The 18294-nt window shown below is 45.5% G+C and overlaps 1 protein-coding gene across 4 annotated transcripts in view; it reads right to left on the reverse strand.

Annotated features, from left to right (window-relative positions):
• LPCAT4 (lysophosphatidylcholine acyltransferase 4) overlaps positions 1 to 18294 on the reverse strand; it is a 2084283-nt gene that overhangs the window by 1542827 nt on the left and 523162 nt on the right. For all 4 annotated transcript variants that reach the window (XM_069633760.1, XM_069633761.1, XM_069633763.1 and 1 more), the window contains exon 7: positions 9744 to 9778. In XM_069633760.1, the coding sequence (XP_069489861.1) occupies positions 9744 to 9778 (35 nt within the window). The remainder of the gene's footprint in view (positions 1 to 9743; positions 9779 to 18294) is intronic.

The following is an 18294-nucleotide window of genomic DNA, read 5'->3' on the forward strand; positions in this document are numbered from 1 at the left end:
AATGCTGGGATGACATGTTCTGGGCACGCCCGGAAATTGGTACATTTTGGAAAGTAGTGGCCCACCGCCTGACAGAGAAAGGAAACACGCTAGATGTGGAGTCGGTGTAGGAGTCTATGGTGGGGGGGGGTTCCCTAGACCACGCAAGCTAAAGCATGTGGGTAAACTTAAAAGGCCTGGCTTACATACTGGCTAAGCGCAGAATTGCCATGGGCTGGAAATCATGCAACAGACCAAAGGTAGAGGTTTGGTGGAATGATCAAGAAGTAGGCTGAAACCGAAACAGCAGTATGGACTGAAGCAGCCAATAAAGGAAGGGCGGTGGGGGAAGAAGAGGCAGATACATTGACGGCCTGGAGGCACTTAGTGGCCACATTATTGGGGTCCACCCAGGTAAGCCCAAGCGGAGATGATACCTCCCAAGACACGGAAGAGGGAACCTGCCTAGAGGATATAACGGTGGAAGGCGAAATGGAGTAGGCTCATGTTAAGGAGGCGGGGGGTAAAGGGTAAGCAGCGGCTATGGTTTAAATATGATACGAGTTACGTAAAATGTCTAACATATACAGCTAAGTTTGTTTTTATGTGTTGATTAATTGTTGTAAAAAGTAAATAAAAAATGTTTTTAAAAAAAGCAGATAGATATGCAACCATGGAAAAATAACAATCGGTGAAAAGATTATCCTTTAGTACAAAAAGCTTCTCGGCTTACATTAATCGGTCATTGGAGGATAGCTCAGGGGCAACGCGGTCACCTTGGAAGCAAGACCACATGGAGTAACACATGTATGCTAATGTGGTCTTGATCGACCAGACTGCAATTGGACTACAAAGTTACATGCATAATAAGGATCTCGAAAGTAATCTCACTAAAACGAATGTTCTAGTAATGTCCAATTTCAAAAATAAGAAAGGTAACAATTTCACTTTGTATCTAAAGGTCAAACTCGAAGAAGTGGATCATTTGACATATCTTCAACTTTTCAATATTTGGGAGAATGTCTATGTAATAAATGTATAGGAATTTATGATTAAAAGTTTTAGTCTTGGTTGCTTAGGTGAAAATGATTTAAAATGTGGGTGATTTTCATTGCTACCAGTTTTAAGTTTTTATAAAGCCAAGGTAGTTCCATCGCTAACCTATGGAACCTAAACTTTTGATCCCTCAACCAACTTATTTTGGTGCAAACTGGAAGGTCTGGTTTGGAGATCCATTTTAACATTCGATAACTGAGTCCTGACCTCTGTTATGAGCTGGGTTTACCGTCGTTAGAAGTCTGTTGTAAAAAGTTGTATCTGTGCAATCAAATTTGAAATCCTCCTAGACACACTATTTTGTAATCTTGCTCGATCTGAGGAAGACTGCCGTTACCCATAGCTGACTCCTTGGTTTATTCTTTTCTAGGGATTTGTTATTGTCCCTTAATTTCTCTTGACATTATGAGCACTCGACCTAACAAAGATCAAAAGAAACCTCTAGAACTGGATTGGTGCAGACCTCACAATAAGGTTTTAAAATATAAACTTTTCGGGGGGCGCTGTCGTGCTAGACTGAGCATGGCCGCCTAGTGAGGAGCTCCATGCTGGGCGAGGACATCCGTCCTAATTTATGCCTCTGTACGATTAACTCCTGAATAAAGAAGACTGGGGGCCTCCTCCACCAGACCCCCCCCCACCTCTGCCACCGGAGTGCTGACCCGATACTCCTACCAGATCCGGAGAGATTTTGAATTTCTGGTCGGCCGGAAGGCGGCATCGTCCAGATCTGCCCGTGAAATTCTGCGGAGCCCGCCCTCCTCACCAGGAGTCCCCGAGGCATAGCGGCCTATTGTGGGGGAGGGGTGGAGGCATGCTGCCTGCGCCTGCTGGTGCCGCAGAGAGACTACTCGCTGCCGATCCCGAGGGGCCACTATCATTCTGCCCCCGGCTTTTCACCACTTTAAGCTAAGACCCCCCCCTGGTCCCCCTCCTGCTGCTGACACAGCATCCCTGTGAGCCTCACCCTGGGCGGGGGACCATGCGGTTCAGGCCCGATTGACTGTGACCCGCGGGCATCTTCTGCACATCTGAGGCGGGGCAGGTGTGCCCCCCTCCCCATGGCCTACACACTCTGCATACCAGAAGACCTGGCCCCGTGCTGGCTCACTGTGGCCCCGGCTCCCCCGGTCGCTGAGGACACCTCCCGTCGCACGCGGCGAGTCCTTATATTGATACGTGCCGGTTGGTGACACAGGATCACCCCCTGCGCTGGTGCCACCGCGGGGGACGGCAGCGCCCCGCCACAGCTGTCAGCTACAAACTCCTGGCGCCGCGGCGGCTGGCTCCTCTACCTCCCCCTGCTGAACACTGAGCCTGACTCTGCATAGCTCTGGTGGGCATCGGAGGAGTCGCGCTCCTACGCCTGGGGCTGGATCGGGGTGGTAGGGGTGAGGGACCTCTACTCCTGCCCCGCAACGTGGGAGAACACAAGTCATTCCACCATCGTAGGACTAGCCTGGCCTCATCCACATAGCCAACTTTACTGCGACCTACGCTTCATCTTGCTGCTCGACTCCAACTGTCACTGAGTCACATACGAGCTGCGAGAAACTCCTGGTTATATGGGTTGGTCTCTGTACCCCCTCTCAGATCCACTCTGGTCCGAGCCTGGGCGGATGGACTGGTCCCCCACCTGCAAAAGTCAAGCCTTACCACCAGTTTCCTCATGCTACTCCAGTTGCCATATCACCATCTCTCTGCCACACCTTGATACTCTGCGTACTCAGCTATGTCCACAAACACACTGGACACATGGTCATCATCCTAGCGCCCAGGGACAGCACGCACACCCATTGTGTGTGCCCTTCCATCTATAAGAAGCGCACTGTAGTAAGCAGTTCCTGATACGAGCCCGCGTGGGCCAGGCGCTGCGGTGCCCACTCCCACACCGGACCCACCGGGTCAAACCCCTCATCTGGGTTGGATGCACTAACCTTTCAGTATCCCTACATAACTTACTGGAGGCTACTCTAGCTCTTACGACTGTCCCAAGTCCGGGCCCTACACTCAAGTCCAGCTTAACACTCAGCAATACCCCTGACCCTCGGGCTCACCACCTATCCACCACGGACCAAGTGCTTGTTCTGGAAACGCAGCCCAGACTGGACGTTCACCCCGTGGATACTCCTAGGGTGCCCCCATGCAGAACGCTCACTGTTGGAGGATCCACTCGGAATCATGACCAAAAGGGGTGTGGGGGGGGGCAAGAAACAGAGCTCTATCAATATGTTCGCAAGAACCCCAGCCAAATCATCTGAACCCGATCCTGGCACGTCCACACCTCCGGACCCCGCAGAATCTCAGATGTTGTTCAAATTCATGCGAGAGGGGTTCACCACCTTACACTCTAAACTCGATGACATGAATGGGACAATATAATCGATTAAGGCTCGCATGGAAAAAAATTGATGGCCGGGTTACGGAAGTCGAGTCCAGGGTGGGTACTGCAGAGGACGACATAACGTTCCTCCGCACTGAGATCGCCACTTTGTCCAGATAGGTCTCGGAGGTTGTTAAAAAAAACGAGGATCGAGTCCCGCTCGAGACACAACAATCTCTGCATTATCGGCATTCCCGAGGACAGAATGAAGGGTCCCATGGAAGACTTCATTGAACACACCTTGCGCCAACTGCTGGACTCTCCAAAGTTGTCCCCACATATTGCCCTTATAGAAAAACCTAAACCTGGCGCACCCCACGTCCCATCATCGCAAGAGTGCTGAACTACCGTGACCGGGATACAATGTTAAGGGCGGCGATAGCCAAAGGGGAACTCCTACTGAGCTCAGCCAGGATCCATCTATACCCTGATTTCTCGATCTCAGTCCAACAGGAACGCAAAACCTTTATGGCAGTCAACAAGAGACTATGTGGATTGGGAGTCAAATACGCTATGCTCTACCCAGCTAAGCTCCGGATTGAACACTTGAACCAGGTGTTCTTCACTATCCTAGAAGAGGCCCCTAAATGAATAGATTAATACTTCCCCCGGATGAGCATAACCTCTCTCTATGGGCAGTACCTATCTCTATAATTTGCATTGTATTATGGGCACCTCGATCCGGAGCACCCCTGTATACTCATTTGCAGAGAATTATCTGTTCTCATCACTAAGCTGGTTGTGTTCTTTGTCTATTTAGGGTTCGACCCTAATGTTGTCTTTTTACCCCCCAGTCTCGATCACAAGTTGCATTGGCACCATGTTTATCCTTATTATGTCCCCAGTAAGGAAGCGACACCGCCCGCGGCACACAAATCCCCAGGCGATGACGCCATCATGTTCAGGTTTTTTTTGTTTTTGGTTGTTGGAAGTTGGGTTTCACTCCTCTAGCTGGGAGAGGACTGTGGGTGGGGAGTTATAACAAAAAATACTTGACATGCAGGGTAGGGTGGGAGCACGGACTCATTTCACGGTGTACTCAATTCATTGATAGTAGTCTGACCAGTCATCTGCTACTGCCCCATGACTACAGGTTACCCTGATGGTTGACCACGATTTAGTCTGCACGAGCTGGAATGTGAGAGGGCTTGGTAACCACACGAAAAAGCGAAATTTGAAGTTACAGGTGGTGCACCACAGGGTCAAGATCCATTTTTTTTTTTTTTTTTAACAAGAGACTCACGCTTGGTCTGAGGGGTGTGCCAGTTTCGCCAAAAGATGGGGTCCCCAGAGGTACCACACAAGCTACTCCACCCAAAACAGGGGCGTCATGACTCTGATTCATAGGAGCATTCAGTTCCAACACATGTCCCACATCGACCCATTGGGGCGCTACGTTCTGCTCTATGGCAGACTGCAGAACAAAGAGGTTGTTCTTCTCAATGTGTATGGACCCAACACTGATGACCTTGAATTCTACACACACCTGATTTCCATACTTGCTAGTTTTCCTCTTGTCCTGATACTATGGGGATCTCAACATGATCCTTGATGTTGAATGGGATCGATCGGGTTCTCGTCCCAGTCAACTTTCCAACGCAGCTAAAGTGATTTTGACCGCTATGTCCCAACTAACACTATCGAACGAATGGAGGCTCATACACCCCGACTCTCATATGTACTCATTTTATTCCACAGTACAATCGCATTCCAGGATAGACAGGTGGCTCCCCTCGGACATACTCATTAGTAACATCACACACATGTCAATCCTTCCCCAGACATACCCTGACCATTTCCCCGGTGATAATCTCCGTCAATTGGGACCCCACCCAGGGTAAAACCCGTTCATGGAGAATGAAACCGCAATCCCTATCGGACCTAGCATTCATCATAGATCTGAAATTGGTTATATACGAGTACTTCACACTCAATACCGGATCGGTCCCCACGCAAGCTACCCTCTGGGAATCTTAAGGCCTACATTCGTGGCATTGCCATCTCCAAAGAAGTGAAGGGACATATCTAAGAGTGAATCTGAAATCACTTCCCTCGAGACCCAATATGCTCAAACACACTCCACTGAAGTCCTTTCTAATATTGGTACAGAATTAGACACATTCCATATGCACGCTGAACGAGAGCAGAAATTCATAGATACGCCTGGTCTTGCAAGGAGGTATGGAGAAGGTGAGAGGCCTGGCCTTGTCTTAGCCAGACTACTCCGTCAGGAGACTGGCTCCCCAAGTATCCCGGCAATAGAGAAGTCTGACGGATCCTTGGCCATCCTCCAACAGGACATCAATGTGAAATTCTCAGCCTTCTATGAATCCCTATATTGCAATGTAGATGTCGCTCCTGCGGTAGACACCTTCTTAGATAGCCTACCCCTATCCGTCCTTCCCAACTAAACTCGTAGTGAACTGGATACACCAATCACGGCTGAGGAAATATCTGAAGCTATTGACTCCCAGGCCTCGAGTAAGGCCCCTGGTTCTGACGGCCTCCTGATAGAATTTTATAAGCAATTCAAGCCGTGGTTGATCCAACTTCTGAAACTCTGGGAGGAGACCTGCGAGGCGGAAACGGTACCACCAGCCCTTCACGAGGCCATTATAACAATCCTACTCAAACCGGGCAAGCCCCCTACCCAATGTGGATCATATGGCCCTCTTTCCCTCATCAATTGTGGCATAAATCTACACTAAGGTTTTGTCCCTACGTTTGACCCCTTGCATGTCCCACATTATTCATCCAGATCAGTCGGGATTTATCCCCGGTAGATCCACGAGTCTTAATCTATGACTGTTTAACATCATTAGCAGAACCAACCCCAACACGCAGTGGTGGCTTCCCTTGACATGCAAAAAGTTTGACTCTGTCTCAAGGGATTATCTCTGGTGGACACTTGCCAAATGTAACTTTGGACCCCGTTTTTCTGTCATGGGTTAAATTATTAATACTCTGATCCGATAGCTAGAGTCTGTACGGAGGACAGATGTTCACTCCTCTTCCGCATTGCCAGAGGCGCGAGACAGGGGTGCCCCTTCTTCCCCTTGATCTTTGCCATAGCCATTGAGCCTCTAGCAGGTAGGATACGACGGGTCCATTCGCACTGTGGTCTGAGATTGCTGGGTACACCGGGCATAATCTCTTTATATGCTGATGACGCCTTACTATTTATCTGCTCGCCGTAGCACAATCTCGCCCCAACCCTTGAGGATGTGATCCACTTTGGCCGGTTATCTGGACTCAAAGTAAACTGCTCCAAATCCACACTTTTCCCTCTCATCGACGTCACTCTCCCCCCTCCCGACCTCATGGGATTTGCCTGGGCACAATCTGAGATCACCTACCTTGGGGTAGTCGTTGCCAGACAACCCGAATTAGCATTTGAGTCCAACTTCCAGAACTACTTAACCGCACTCACCAAGAAATGTTCCGGATGGGCTAAGCTCCCAATCTCTCTAGCCAGCCGGGTCGGTTTCTTAAAAATTATTGTTCTTCCTCAACTCCTTTACAGCTTCATTAACCTCCCCATGTGGCCCGGCAGAGAATTCTTCCAATCTCTGAATCGCACGATTAACTCGTTTCTGTGGCACTCCGGCACGATCCGCCTTAAATTAGACACACTGGCTACCTCATTGGTTAGTGGCGGCTTCGGTGCTCCCAACTTCGAGAAATACTGGCTGGTCGCCCAGGCCCAGTTTGCGTTGCACTGGTTTAATACCACAAATCCTCCTCCACATTTCAGACTAGAACAGCGGGCGGTCGATGAGCGTGACATTAGTTCCCTAGTTCTACCACACACACACACACACACACACACACACACACACACACACACACACACACACACACACACACACACACACACACACACACACACACACACGCGCGCACGCACGACCCCCCCCCACCCCCCGCGTGTCTTGGCTGCAGTCCACTGGATCCGGTATGCACTACATTTCTGGCTTTATCTGAAATGTGGGTGCTGTCTAATATGCCTCGCCCCTTCCACGGCTCTCTTCCTCTCTGGAATTTCCTCCCGGGGGCCCCCTTGAATCCACCCCAAATAGCGCACCTTTGGGCAGAGTCAGGGTTGGAATACATCCGCAATGCTTTTGCTCAAGACAACTTCCTGGAGTGGGCAGGCTTACCCGAGGATGTGCGAAAGAGGTCACCCATATGGCTCCAATACTCAGGCCTCCGCCGCTTCCTTAAGAGGAGCTACCAGAGTTTTCCCATCATTCCCCCTGATGACCCTATTCTCGCTGAACTCATGGACACCAGCACTTCTAGGGCGGGGGGTGGGGGCGGGAAGATCTCCAGACTATATACTCTACTACAATCCTAGTCCATTCCACCGTTTGATAAACTTAAACGCTCTTGGGCAGAGGATCTAGAAACTGTCATCACTGGTCAACGCTGGAAACGTATGTGTGCTCGCACCCACGAAGTGTCCTTTAATTCACGCTTCAAACTTATTCAATTCAGAATCCTACACAGGTTTCACTACACTCCTCTCAGGTTGCACCGCATATCGCCAGATCATTGCCCCAGGTGCGGCTCCGGGGAAGCGACTTGCATCCATATGCTCTGTTCATGCCCATCCCTTACCCAATTCTGGAGGGAGGTCTGCTACAGAATGTCCGACATCCTGGATCACGTTATCAACCCGTCCCCACTGAGTCGTCTGTTCCATGACCTTCCCGGCCTTGGCCGAGACTCGAGGAGACTGGCGGGTCTCTGCAAGCTTCTCGCAACTCGATGCATCCTATTATGCTGGCTCAGGCCCCATGTCCCCACACATTCACAGTGGCTTGCTGCGTAACCTGGGCCTCAGACACTGAGGAGGCCTGGGTGTCTCAGCTTCTTCCAACATCCCAGCCCAGATGCATCTGGTCCCCATTCCGTTCTTACCTCTCCTCTATGTCCACCAGTGATGTCGTAGGGTCATCAGTGTCTGTCTCTCTAATCAGCAACCACACCTGAATCATGTACTAATTATTGTTCATTCATTTGTTCACTGAGTAACCAGGCGCAATGTCTTCTATGCATGGACGTTGTTGCTGTATACCAACTGTTGGTAAGGATACTGTGATTGTCGAATGTAGCCTCTTGCTTGCCCCTCTATGTAATGTCAAGTGCTTTAAATAAAGTTTTAAAAAAAATAAAAAAATATATAAACTTTTCGAATCTGTTTGTTCGCTAGAAAAAGCATTACATTGTCTTCCATTATATGTAAAGTCCTTGTTCAAATTGGTGAAGCAATTTTTAAGACTTTGTTTAAATCTTTTCCCTACCTTTGAACTCAGATTACAAATATCCATGCTCGACTCTGTAGGATTTGTAAGGATCAATCCCAGGTTGAAACCGTGGAACATCTTTTCATTGAGTGCAAAAATGCGCATTCTAGAACACCAGATTATTTTTCTGGCTTTATATACGATATACATTTAGATATACATTTAACAGTTTGGTGTAGACTAGAATCTTATTTGGTAATCAAATTTCATAGATTTTAGCTGCTGTGAGGTTCTTACAGAGGATTTTTCAAAATAATTGAGAAATTCTTTTTTTTTAAATGTAGGTGTGTATATTCTTTTCAGCAACAGTTGCAAATGTATATTTCTTTTATATGTTTTCGATTGATTTTATGTATTGATTGTATTTGTTTGGAATTGTGAAAGGTTTTTATTCCACACTACAATAAATATATTAAATAAACACAATGAGAGGCAGAAAGAGCTGGAGCAAGAAGTGTATCTGTTGACAGTATGGGGGAAGGAAAGGTGTCAGGTAGAGAAAAGTAAGTCACCTGCTAACCTTGCCTGACTCAGTCAGGACTTTGCATCTCTCAGATCCCCCATCGAAGGATCCTGATTTACCAACCGTTACTAATCATTTCTAAAAACAAAAAGATGAACAGAGGTACAACCTTTGGACTCTCAGCCATCACGACATTCTGCTGATTCCTTTCCTTCAAACATTTCATAATTTACTAATCTGTTAATCACCGCAGCTAACTGACCAGCGAACCAACTCACATGTTTATAGTGTCAGTCTGGTGGACATTTGCACTGAAGTAGCTGTGGGGGCAACATGCAGAACTCCAAACACCTGTACAAAGAAATATGCCATGAAGGGTCCCGAAGGACATTAATAAATGAATACATTATCGGTATGGAACTTTTACCCTGTAATTTGCTTCTGACAATATCACTCGTGAAAGTCTGCAGTCAATATAACCACCTGGTTGGACTAAAAAGCAAAAAACTGAATACGTCTAGAAGAAAATGAGGAGTAGAATGGAAGAACTTACACCCCATTTCCTTTCCACGTCCAGATGGTAGCAGGCTGAAAAACAAGAGAGACGGGGGTTAATTATTCGTTCTGCCATTTATTCTGATAATTGAAGGTAACATTTACATTTTGCGGATTCTCCAAACGTCAGCTACATGATCTGTGGCAATATCACTGCTGTTTGTGTTTTCATACAGCATCCATGAGGGAAAACGGCCAATGCCACGGTAATACCCTAAATATCATGATGAATCAATATTATTCCTAGGATTTTTTATGTACGTATTTTTCGAACTAGCTACCACATCATTACCAGTTTACATTCTGCCTTATAAAGCACACTATTACCAGTTCCCTACTAAGCAGATCATTCTCAGTTTCACTTCTTCCCAGTTAGCACATTATGGCTTGTTTCCAGAGTTCACACAAATACCCCCAGTTTGATGACCCAATATACCAATATATTCAGTTTTCAGTCCCACTATATATTCCCAGTATGGTATACATTTGCAAAGTGATCGTATATTCGTAGTTTCACTATCACAGTTTGCACACTTCTAGTATGTTAACAGCTTTACTATCCCTTATATTTCCAGTTTGGCAAACTCAGAACATTATCAGTTTGGGCTATGCCAGTATATTCCTGGTTTACCAGTTTGCCAATTCCTCAATTTTTCTATTTTTCTAAGTATGCCAGTATAAATAATCCCATTATACTCTGCGCACAAAATCAGCATATATTCAGTTTGCAAATTTCTTCAATTTTCCCAGTTTACCACTGCATAGTTGTTGATGTACGGCACTTTACTGTCGAACAATTCTAGACAACTTCCACTTTGCACAGTTGAAATGCTGTTTGGTAATCTCAGTGTACCCCATGTTTGAACAACATAGTGCAGTTTGCCCAGCCCCAGTTTAGTGACAATATGGCAAACTCTGTATACTTCGAGTGTGACAATCACAGTATACGCCAACTGTAGTGCGACCACTATAGTATATAACCATTAATGAGATTTAATAACGGGATAATCAAACTTGGCATTCAGTATTCAAACTGGGAAGATCAAACTGACAGTAAAATCGAATTTTGCAAACTTGAAGTGTACTGGGACTTTTCAATCTGGGAAACAATGGGTTTGTGCAGAAGGTTCCAATATGTCCAAATCCAGTATATTACTAGCTTGTCGACCTCCAGCACATGACACTATATTCCCAGCTTGGCAATGAGGATGTATTTTGTTGTATAATCCAAGTCAACTCAGTTTCACAAAGCAATTAGAATCCTAATTTGTGCCTTTAGAGTATGTATGTACGATATTTATAACGTGCACACCTAGAAAGGAAGCAATGGAGCTCTGTACATAGGGGACACACAAGAGTTTACAGGTAGTGTGTGGGGGTAGGAGAGGCAGCTGTAATGCGATAAGGGGTCCAAGAAGGGCGAGCAACAGAGGTATTCTGGTTACTACAGGATATGACAACTTGCATATCAAACCTTAAAATGGGTATTGGTATGGTTGTATAAGTAACTATATGGGAGCATGACAGGTATGCTCCGCTCCTGTGATGGTACCACGAGTAAAGACAATCTTCATATTTTTGTGCATACTTCAGTTTCCCTTGTTTCCAACTCATACCATATTGTGATTTATATGTTCTTTCTTGACATTGTTTTAAACCTCCAGAAAAGAAGTGTAGTAAGTGCTTACCTCATATATACTAATCAATAATATAGTACATCTTTAAATAGCGGGAAACAAACGCGTCCAGTTCAGCAGGGCCCTGGGTTAAGTGCAAGGTGGCCCCTCTCGTGGCGTAAGATGAAAGTGCAGTAATTCTGAACATAGTGCAGAGGCCCGGAGGCAAGTGCAAAAGACTGGCGGGAGAGCCTGGGACATGCAAGGCTCTGGAGGTGAGCCAGTCAACTAGTCAGCAAAAACTGAACAGAGACTGGGAGGCGAAAGAGGAAAGAGACTGGAGAGAAAATGAACGCAGGTTAGCTGGGGAGAGGAGGAGGAAGAGGAAAGGAAGGTATTGAGGATTTTCTGGAACTTAAGGTGCTCTGGCTCAAGATGGAGGGAGGCTGTTCCAGAGGAAAGCACCTGCAGAGGATAAAGATCTACCCCAAACCTCGGTTTGTGAAAGCAGCTCAACCGCAGCGAGTTGGAGGACGAGCAGAGGACTCTAGAGGGAGAGTATTTAGGAAGCGAGTGTTGTAGATAGTGCAGGCTCTGGCACCAGAAAGCCTTGTGGATTAAGCAGAGGGTCTTGAACTTGATCCTTGCAGCTTCAGGGAGGCAGTGGAAAGATGTCAGCGCTAGAGAGATGCGGTCCCTGGGCTCGAGGCCAAGGATAAGTCTTGCAGTACTGTTCTGGATGAGTTATAGAGGAAGGAGTGTAGAAGTAGGAAGATTGAGAAAGAGGCTGTTGCAATAGTCCAGCCAAGAGAACCAAGGCTCGCGAGGTGGTGAGCCTCTGGGGGAAAGTGAGAAAAGGTAGAATAACTCTGAGGAGGTGCAGTTGTAGTGTGTAAGAGGATTCAATTCAACACTACAGCTAAGTCAAAGCCTAGTCTGGGATACTGAATGGAAACCCTTATTGATATATCTTTACGTCCAGTTCATGCGTTCTGGATGACTACCCCTATATAACACCCGTCTCTTAGAATCCCCCTGACCCCACTGAGCCACGAAGTAGTTCTGTTTTGCAAGTTTAAACGGTTTATTTGATAATTTAAACTATATATATATATATCACACTTTATAATAAATTAATAATTGAATATCACACTTAATCTGAGCAGTAATCAATAATGGATAGTCCGGCACTAGCACACTTCTTTATAATCAATGATGAGTGGTTATAGGATGGATACGATAGCAACAATACTTTTATGGTTTCAAATGGATGCAATGTGGAATGAAATGCAGTACAGAAAATAACTTGATAGGATTTCAGCAAAAGACAATGTAATCACTTTCTTGGACAATTCACCCCCTTTTATGCACTGTAAGGAGATGAAGATGACAGTTCTTAGGAATGCAATCAAATAGAATTCAGTTCAATTCCCCCCCAGCAGCTTATACAACAGATAGGAGTTTTGAAACACAGGCAAAATGCTTTGAATATGGTGCCAATGCAGTGAGAAATATGCTGAAAATGGTTTTAATTCCCTTTAGGAGGTTCAGGGTGAGTGAAATATACTTGGGATGAGTTCAGGCTCACTTTAGCAAGGATCTAGGAGTAACTAGCAGGTTAAACGAATTTTTGGCAAAGGAAAGCAATGAAACTGCTGTTTTCACACGTGGCTGGATTTTTAACCAAATTGCAAATCGCGGTAAAATTCGCGAGTGCGAGAATCGTGATTACGGCAAAAGTATGAGGAGTAGGAAGTCGGTTCCAGCCTTGTTGAAAAGCTGAGATTCTAAGCTTCCAGAGGTAAGTTAAACCAAGTTCCTAGCCCAAACGGTTCCAGAGATACGGACGATTAAATAAAGGTAGTTTTTCGGATTTGAAACTTTAAAAGTTCAAAGCGACAGGTTACAGCTTGCAGCTAGAAAGTGACAGCTTTGCAAATGACAGGTGACAGTTAGGAGGCAGTTCTGGTTAGATTAAAATAGATTGAATTATATAATTTTAACTAAGATTGGTTCTGCACAGTTCTGCTAGGTACTCACAATATAATTTTAAAAGGAATGGGCCTCGCCACGGATCTGGTCAACAGGTTTTCTTCACGCGCCACGGACGGTTTCTGCGCGCAGCGTCTGGGTCAGCTCTACTGTGCTGGTCTGGGTCTCTGGTTCTGATCAGGCCTGTGGGTCCGGATACAGCGGTCTCCGGTTCAGCTGGTCTCTCTCTGGATACAACACTGCTCTCTGGCAAATGGCAAGAGTTCTTGCAAAGAATTCAAACAGCTCGCCTGGCTGTGAATAGTGGCAATGATTTGAGGCCTGCTAAAGAGGGATTTAGCTTGTAGTTGACCCCTCTGCTACAAATTCTGAAGTAAAGTCTTGGTCTCTGAAGGTAGATAGATTGGAGTCTCTGTGTTGGCTCTCTGGAGGTTGATGGAGGTAAAGTATGGATTTTCCCAGCAGAGCGTCCCGCAGCAGGTGGAATAGAATGTCTCTATCTGTCCTGACTGTCTGCTTTTATGTGTTTTGAAAGTGGGTGGAGAGGCTAGCTTTCTAGGCCCTACCCCTCTCCACTTGTCATTGGCCACTTCCTCCTCTTCCCCTTGATTGGGGGAATGAAATGAAGTGTCATCATGATGAGGTCTGTTTATGATACAGAGAACCCACCCCTGTCAACTTTACACACAATCTATATTTGACCTAAAGACATATGTCATAGATACACAGTGGTTTGAAATTACATGCACCCATCACATCTACTGATGGTAGCCCCTGTTCCAATTCTGTCGTTTCTAGGAGCTTGGGTTCAAAAATGGCAACATATTTCACTTTTTGGTCGGGTTATCAATATTGGATTTGTCCCCGCATTTACACAAATGTTCGCAAAGTATGTGGGCATTAGGTGGTGGAGTGTCAGATTTTTAACATACATACATTTAGAGTAATATCATCTTTTCCGCTAAAACCCCCCCCTGAACATACCACCGGGTCCTAACACGTCTTCAAATGTGCACAGAAAAATCACAAGAATAATGATATCACTTATAACATTTTCACAAGTCCGCTCTATGAATGATCCATCTTTTTAGATTTATGTTCTGGCCCCAAAGGGGTGTGGTTTCCCAGGTCACATGGTGTAGAAACCAGTTTATCCAGTTTCTGCCAAGCTCAGAGACCCTGCCCCTCCCAGCTTCTGCCAAGAGGAAGCTATTTTACGGTCCCCCTAATAAACCATCTGCCTGGGCTCTGGAAGGCCCATTGTTCAAGAGGAAGCTATTTATGGCCTCCCCCCAATAAACCCTCTGCCTGGGCCCAGGACAGGCCTTTGTTCAACTCCCTGTAGCTGCTCCACCCCTAATCTAATCAGAGAGGTGACAACTCCTTTTGGCAAGGGGAAGAGTGGCTGAGCAGGTTTTAACTCATGTGGGGGTAGATGTCAAGCAGAATTTAGTTTCCTTAAGCCAGGCCCCAGCTAATGTCACTTCTAGTTACCCAGTTTTCTGCATTCAAATAAACTAACAATTTTTACACATGCAGCTAGAATGCTTATTCTAAGTTTAAAACTATGACATTTAAACAATTGAAACCTATGTGACACTCAAAAGTAGGTCACTCATTTCTTTTAAACATTTAGATTTTTAGTGTCTTTCAGTCCAAATTTACTTAAACTGCTGAAATCCACAGCTCAGCCAGTTTTGCTATGAACATTATTTTAGGCTCATCCTCTTTCCAGATTTTGTATGCCCACAAGACTTTATTCTGTCAAATGTCTGCTGGTGTTCAGTGAGATTGTTGGATATTCTGCAATGTTTGAAATGGGCATTCTGAGCTTGCCTTCAGAGAAACAAAGGGTGATTTTTAAAGTGCTTTCTAGCGAACAGGCACTGCTGTTTTTCTCTTTGGCACCCCATTTCACTCATGGCTCTTCTGACCCAGCACACCCGCACCGGGGGGTGGCAAGTCAGGCGACCATTTTGGTGTGCGCACAAACTGCACGGTTTTCATAGATTCTGGCGCACATGTGGGCTTTTTCGGCCATCTTGGATTTCCTAAGCCCACAGCACCAAATGTTGTAGCATAATAGTCCAAACGTGGGTCAGAACACCCAACAAGTGGGACTTTTTGGAGATGTCTGAGATGTGAGAAGAGAAGGAGAGAGTGGAGTCAAAGATGAACCCTATATTTTTTGCCTCATTGTAGGGGAGGTCACAGGACCAAGGGAGGCCAGGCAGTGTGAAAGTGGGAGCAAGGGTCCCCAATGAGGATGATCGCTGTCTTACTGGCATTCAGGCAGAGATCGTTAGCAGCACACCAAGACTAATTTGCAGATACTGCCAATGCTCTTCGATATACCTGCAGGGAATTATATGTCTTTCCTTGCTTAAAAGAAAACATATATAAATGGCTGTCTTTCATGGTGGCACTGCCGAGGATGTAAGACCTACTTCCATCTTCGTTAATTTGACTAACAGAGTTGTGTATTATGATTTTAAGGTACTCCGAGAACCCCATTGGAAATATGTAATTTTAGGCGTTCAAACTTTGACTTCTGGAGTCATGGCACTACATTCAGTGTTTCTTGGCTGAAACAAGTAATCCTTCCCTCACAGCCATTTAACATGTGTGGGCCCCACCTAGCTCTATGCAAACCCCAGGCAGTGGTGCGGGAAGTAGTGGTGCTGCAGAACCTCCTGGCCATGTTCTGTAGCAGAAGAATGCTCGATGCCTTTTAAGTGTTATTTCATCCCTGCAATGTGCAATTTTATCATTAATTTAAAAGTCTAGGCAGTGTATTCTTCAGAAAAATTACTGTTACTTCTGGTCTAGCAGATGCACGTATTTGTTTCTGAATGGAACATTAGGGCAATGCTAGAGCCTTGTGAGAGTAAAGTATGAAGATGTGTTGCTTTTACAGTTTTGAAGAACAGCATGTTTGAAACATTCATACAAAATACCTTTTGAGCGGGTGTAATGCACATTTCTGAGCAGTACCAACATATTTTCTTTAAGGACAATAACTGCACATTTCAGAAATGCTCCTGTACATTTATAAGCAAAGTACCAGTACTTCTCTGTGCCATCAGAGAACTAACATGTTCCATGGGCATGGTCTAAGATCCCTTCTTACCTTCCTGGGCAGGGCTGTGTGACAATATTACATTGCTGTAGGTGATTCTAGATAGTGATCCCTATACAACACCTTTCATAAACATGTAAGCTACAATTCTAGACACATGATTGTACTTTCTCTTCCCTGCCAGCAATTCAAAGAGAGTGATGTGGTTGTTTCCATTTAGCGAAGGAGGGTAGCTACATGAGTAAAGCATTGGTCCCCGACATAAAGGAAGCCAGTATTTTGAGAGTCTGAATCCTGCGGCAGGGACAACTTAGCCTTTCAGCCTTCAGAGATCAATAAAGTACCATCAAAATGGTGTAGAAATTACACCTGTTATTATCACAGAAACAGGATGAGTTTGGCATGAAGTGCTATAGAAGAGCACAATATAATTAGAAAAAATACAGGTCTGTGTTAGTCCTTATAAAACTGGTAGGCTAGTCTAGAGCCATTTGCAAGTCAGGTGCACCAAACAAGTGACAGTCTATCAAGAGGTTCTTACAAAGACACCTGTCTGCTAAAAAATGCAACTCAGTATGTTTGACCACCTGCTAGCTAGATCATACTTAACCTTAATATGATAAGCTAAATCTGGTGAAGTATATCAGTGAGTTCATTTGCCTGCATAATAGATGTGTGCAACCTGAAGGCCAGGGAATTGATATCTAAGCTCACCTCAACTTCTCAATGGGACTGCAGTTCCTATAATGGGGCAATATGGTGGAAACTTTTCAGCAGGGTGTGTATACTATTTATTTGGGAATGCAGTTTACTGAAGTTTATATAGCACTTAAAATCATCTCCCTGCTGCTTCCGCGCACTTCACAACCCCATCTCAGAAAAGCTGCAATGCGTTTAATGGGGTGATATGGCAACAGCTTTGCAGTGCTGTACCTTTAATGAGACTGTACATTTACATGTTCAACTGGGCTATCATACTTTCAAAGGAAAAGTACTAGCACTTCCAAACAGCACTTACTTTATTAAGAAAGCACATCACTTTTAAGCATAGATGGGATTCCTACATTTGATAGAATCAGCACTTTTGAGAGATCTATTGCTCGTTTCATCAGTTGTATTTAAGCAATATTCCCAGAGATGGGGGCACTGCCTGCTAACGACCTGGGACCCAAGTTACATTACTAAGGGAATTTGTACCATTACAATGTGGTAATTACACCTACCGAGGTTATAGCTATTAGCACCCCAGAATGCTGGCACAGTAACTGTTTTACAAGTTCAAAAAAACGACGAAAGAATTACCACAATCAAAAAGGGAGAAGCAAACTGTCCCTTCTTCCTTTTCATGATAGCCTTTGTAGGGGGCCTGCAAGCTGGGTGATCAGCAATTGCAATGGATGTGTCATGAGGCCTGAAGGCGATAAACAGATGGGGATGTTGAGGGAAGCTGTAAGTATAAACATGGCTGGGAGCAGGCGTAACTAGCAGGCAGTTGCAGAGCCCTGGAGGTAAGGTTTCCCACTGTACATTGGGTTTGGAAGGCAGGCTGAAACCATGACATTATGCCCACATTCCAAGCTCCCTGATTGGAAGAGAGCCACATCGTCACCTCCAGGGAGCCATTGGAACGTATCTGCAGTACTATACATTATTAGGACAGTATATTGACTTCTCTGCAGGGCATCTTTACTTTCAGCTGTACAGTACTGACACTCCCAACGATCCGGAGATGTACGATGAACACTGGTGTGGTGTGCCCAAACACACACACAACACAGTTTACATCTCCTGCATCAATACCTTCATTCCATTGCCGTTACTCAAGCCATACAGGCATTCTACCCAAGCTGTTCAGGCAAAAT

The sequence above is a fragment of the Ambystoma mexicanum genome, chromosome 13 (genome assembly GCF_040938575.1).
Source record: "Ambystoma mexicanum isolate Mex_15411 chromosome 13, UKY_AmexF1_1, whole genome shotgun sequence".
Taxonomy (NCBI): domain Eukaryota; kingdom Metazoa; phylum Chordata; class Amphibia; order Caudata; family Ambystomatidae; genus Ambystoma; species Ambystoma mexicanum.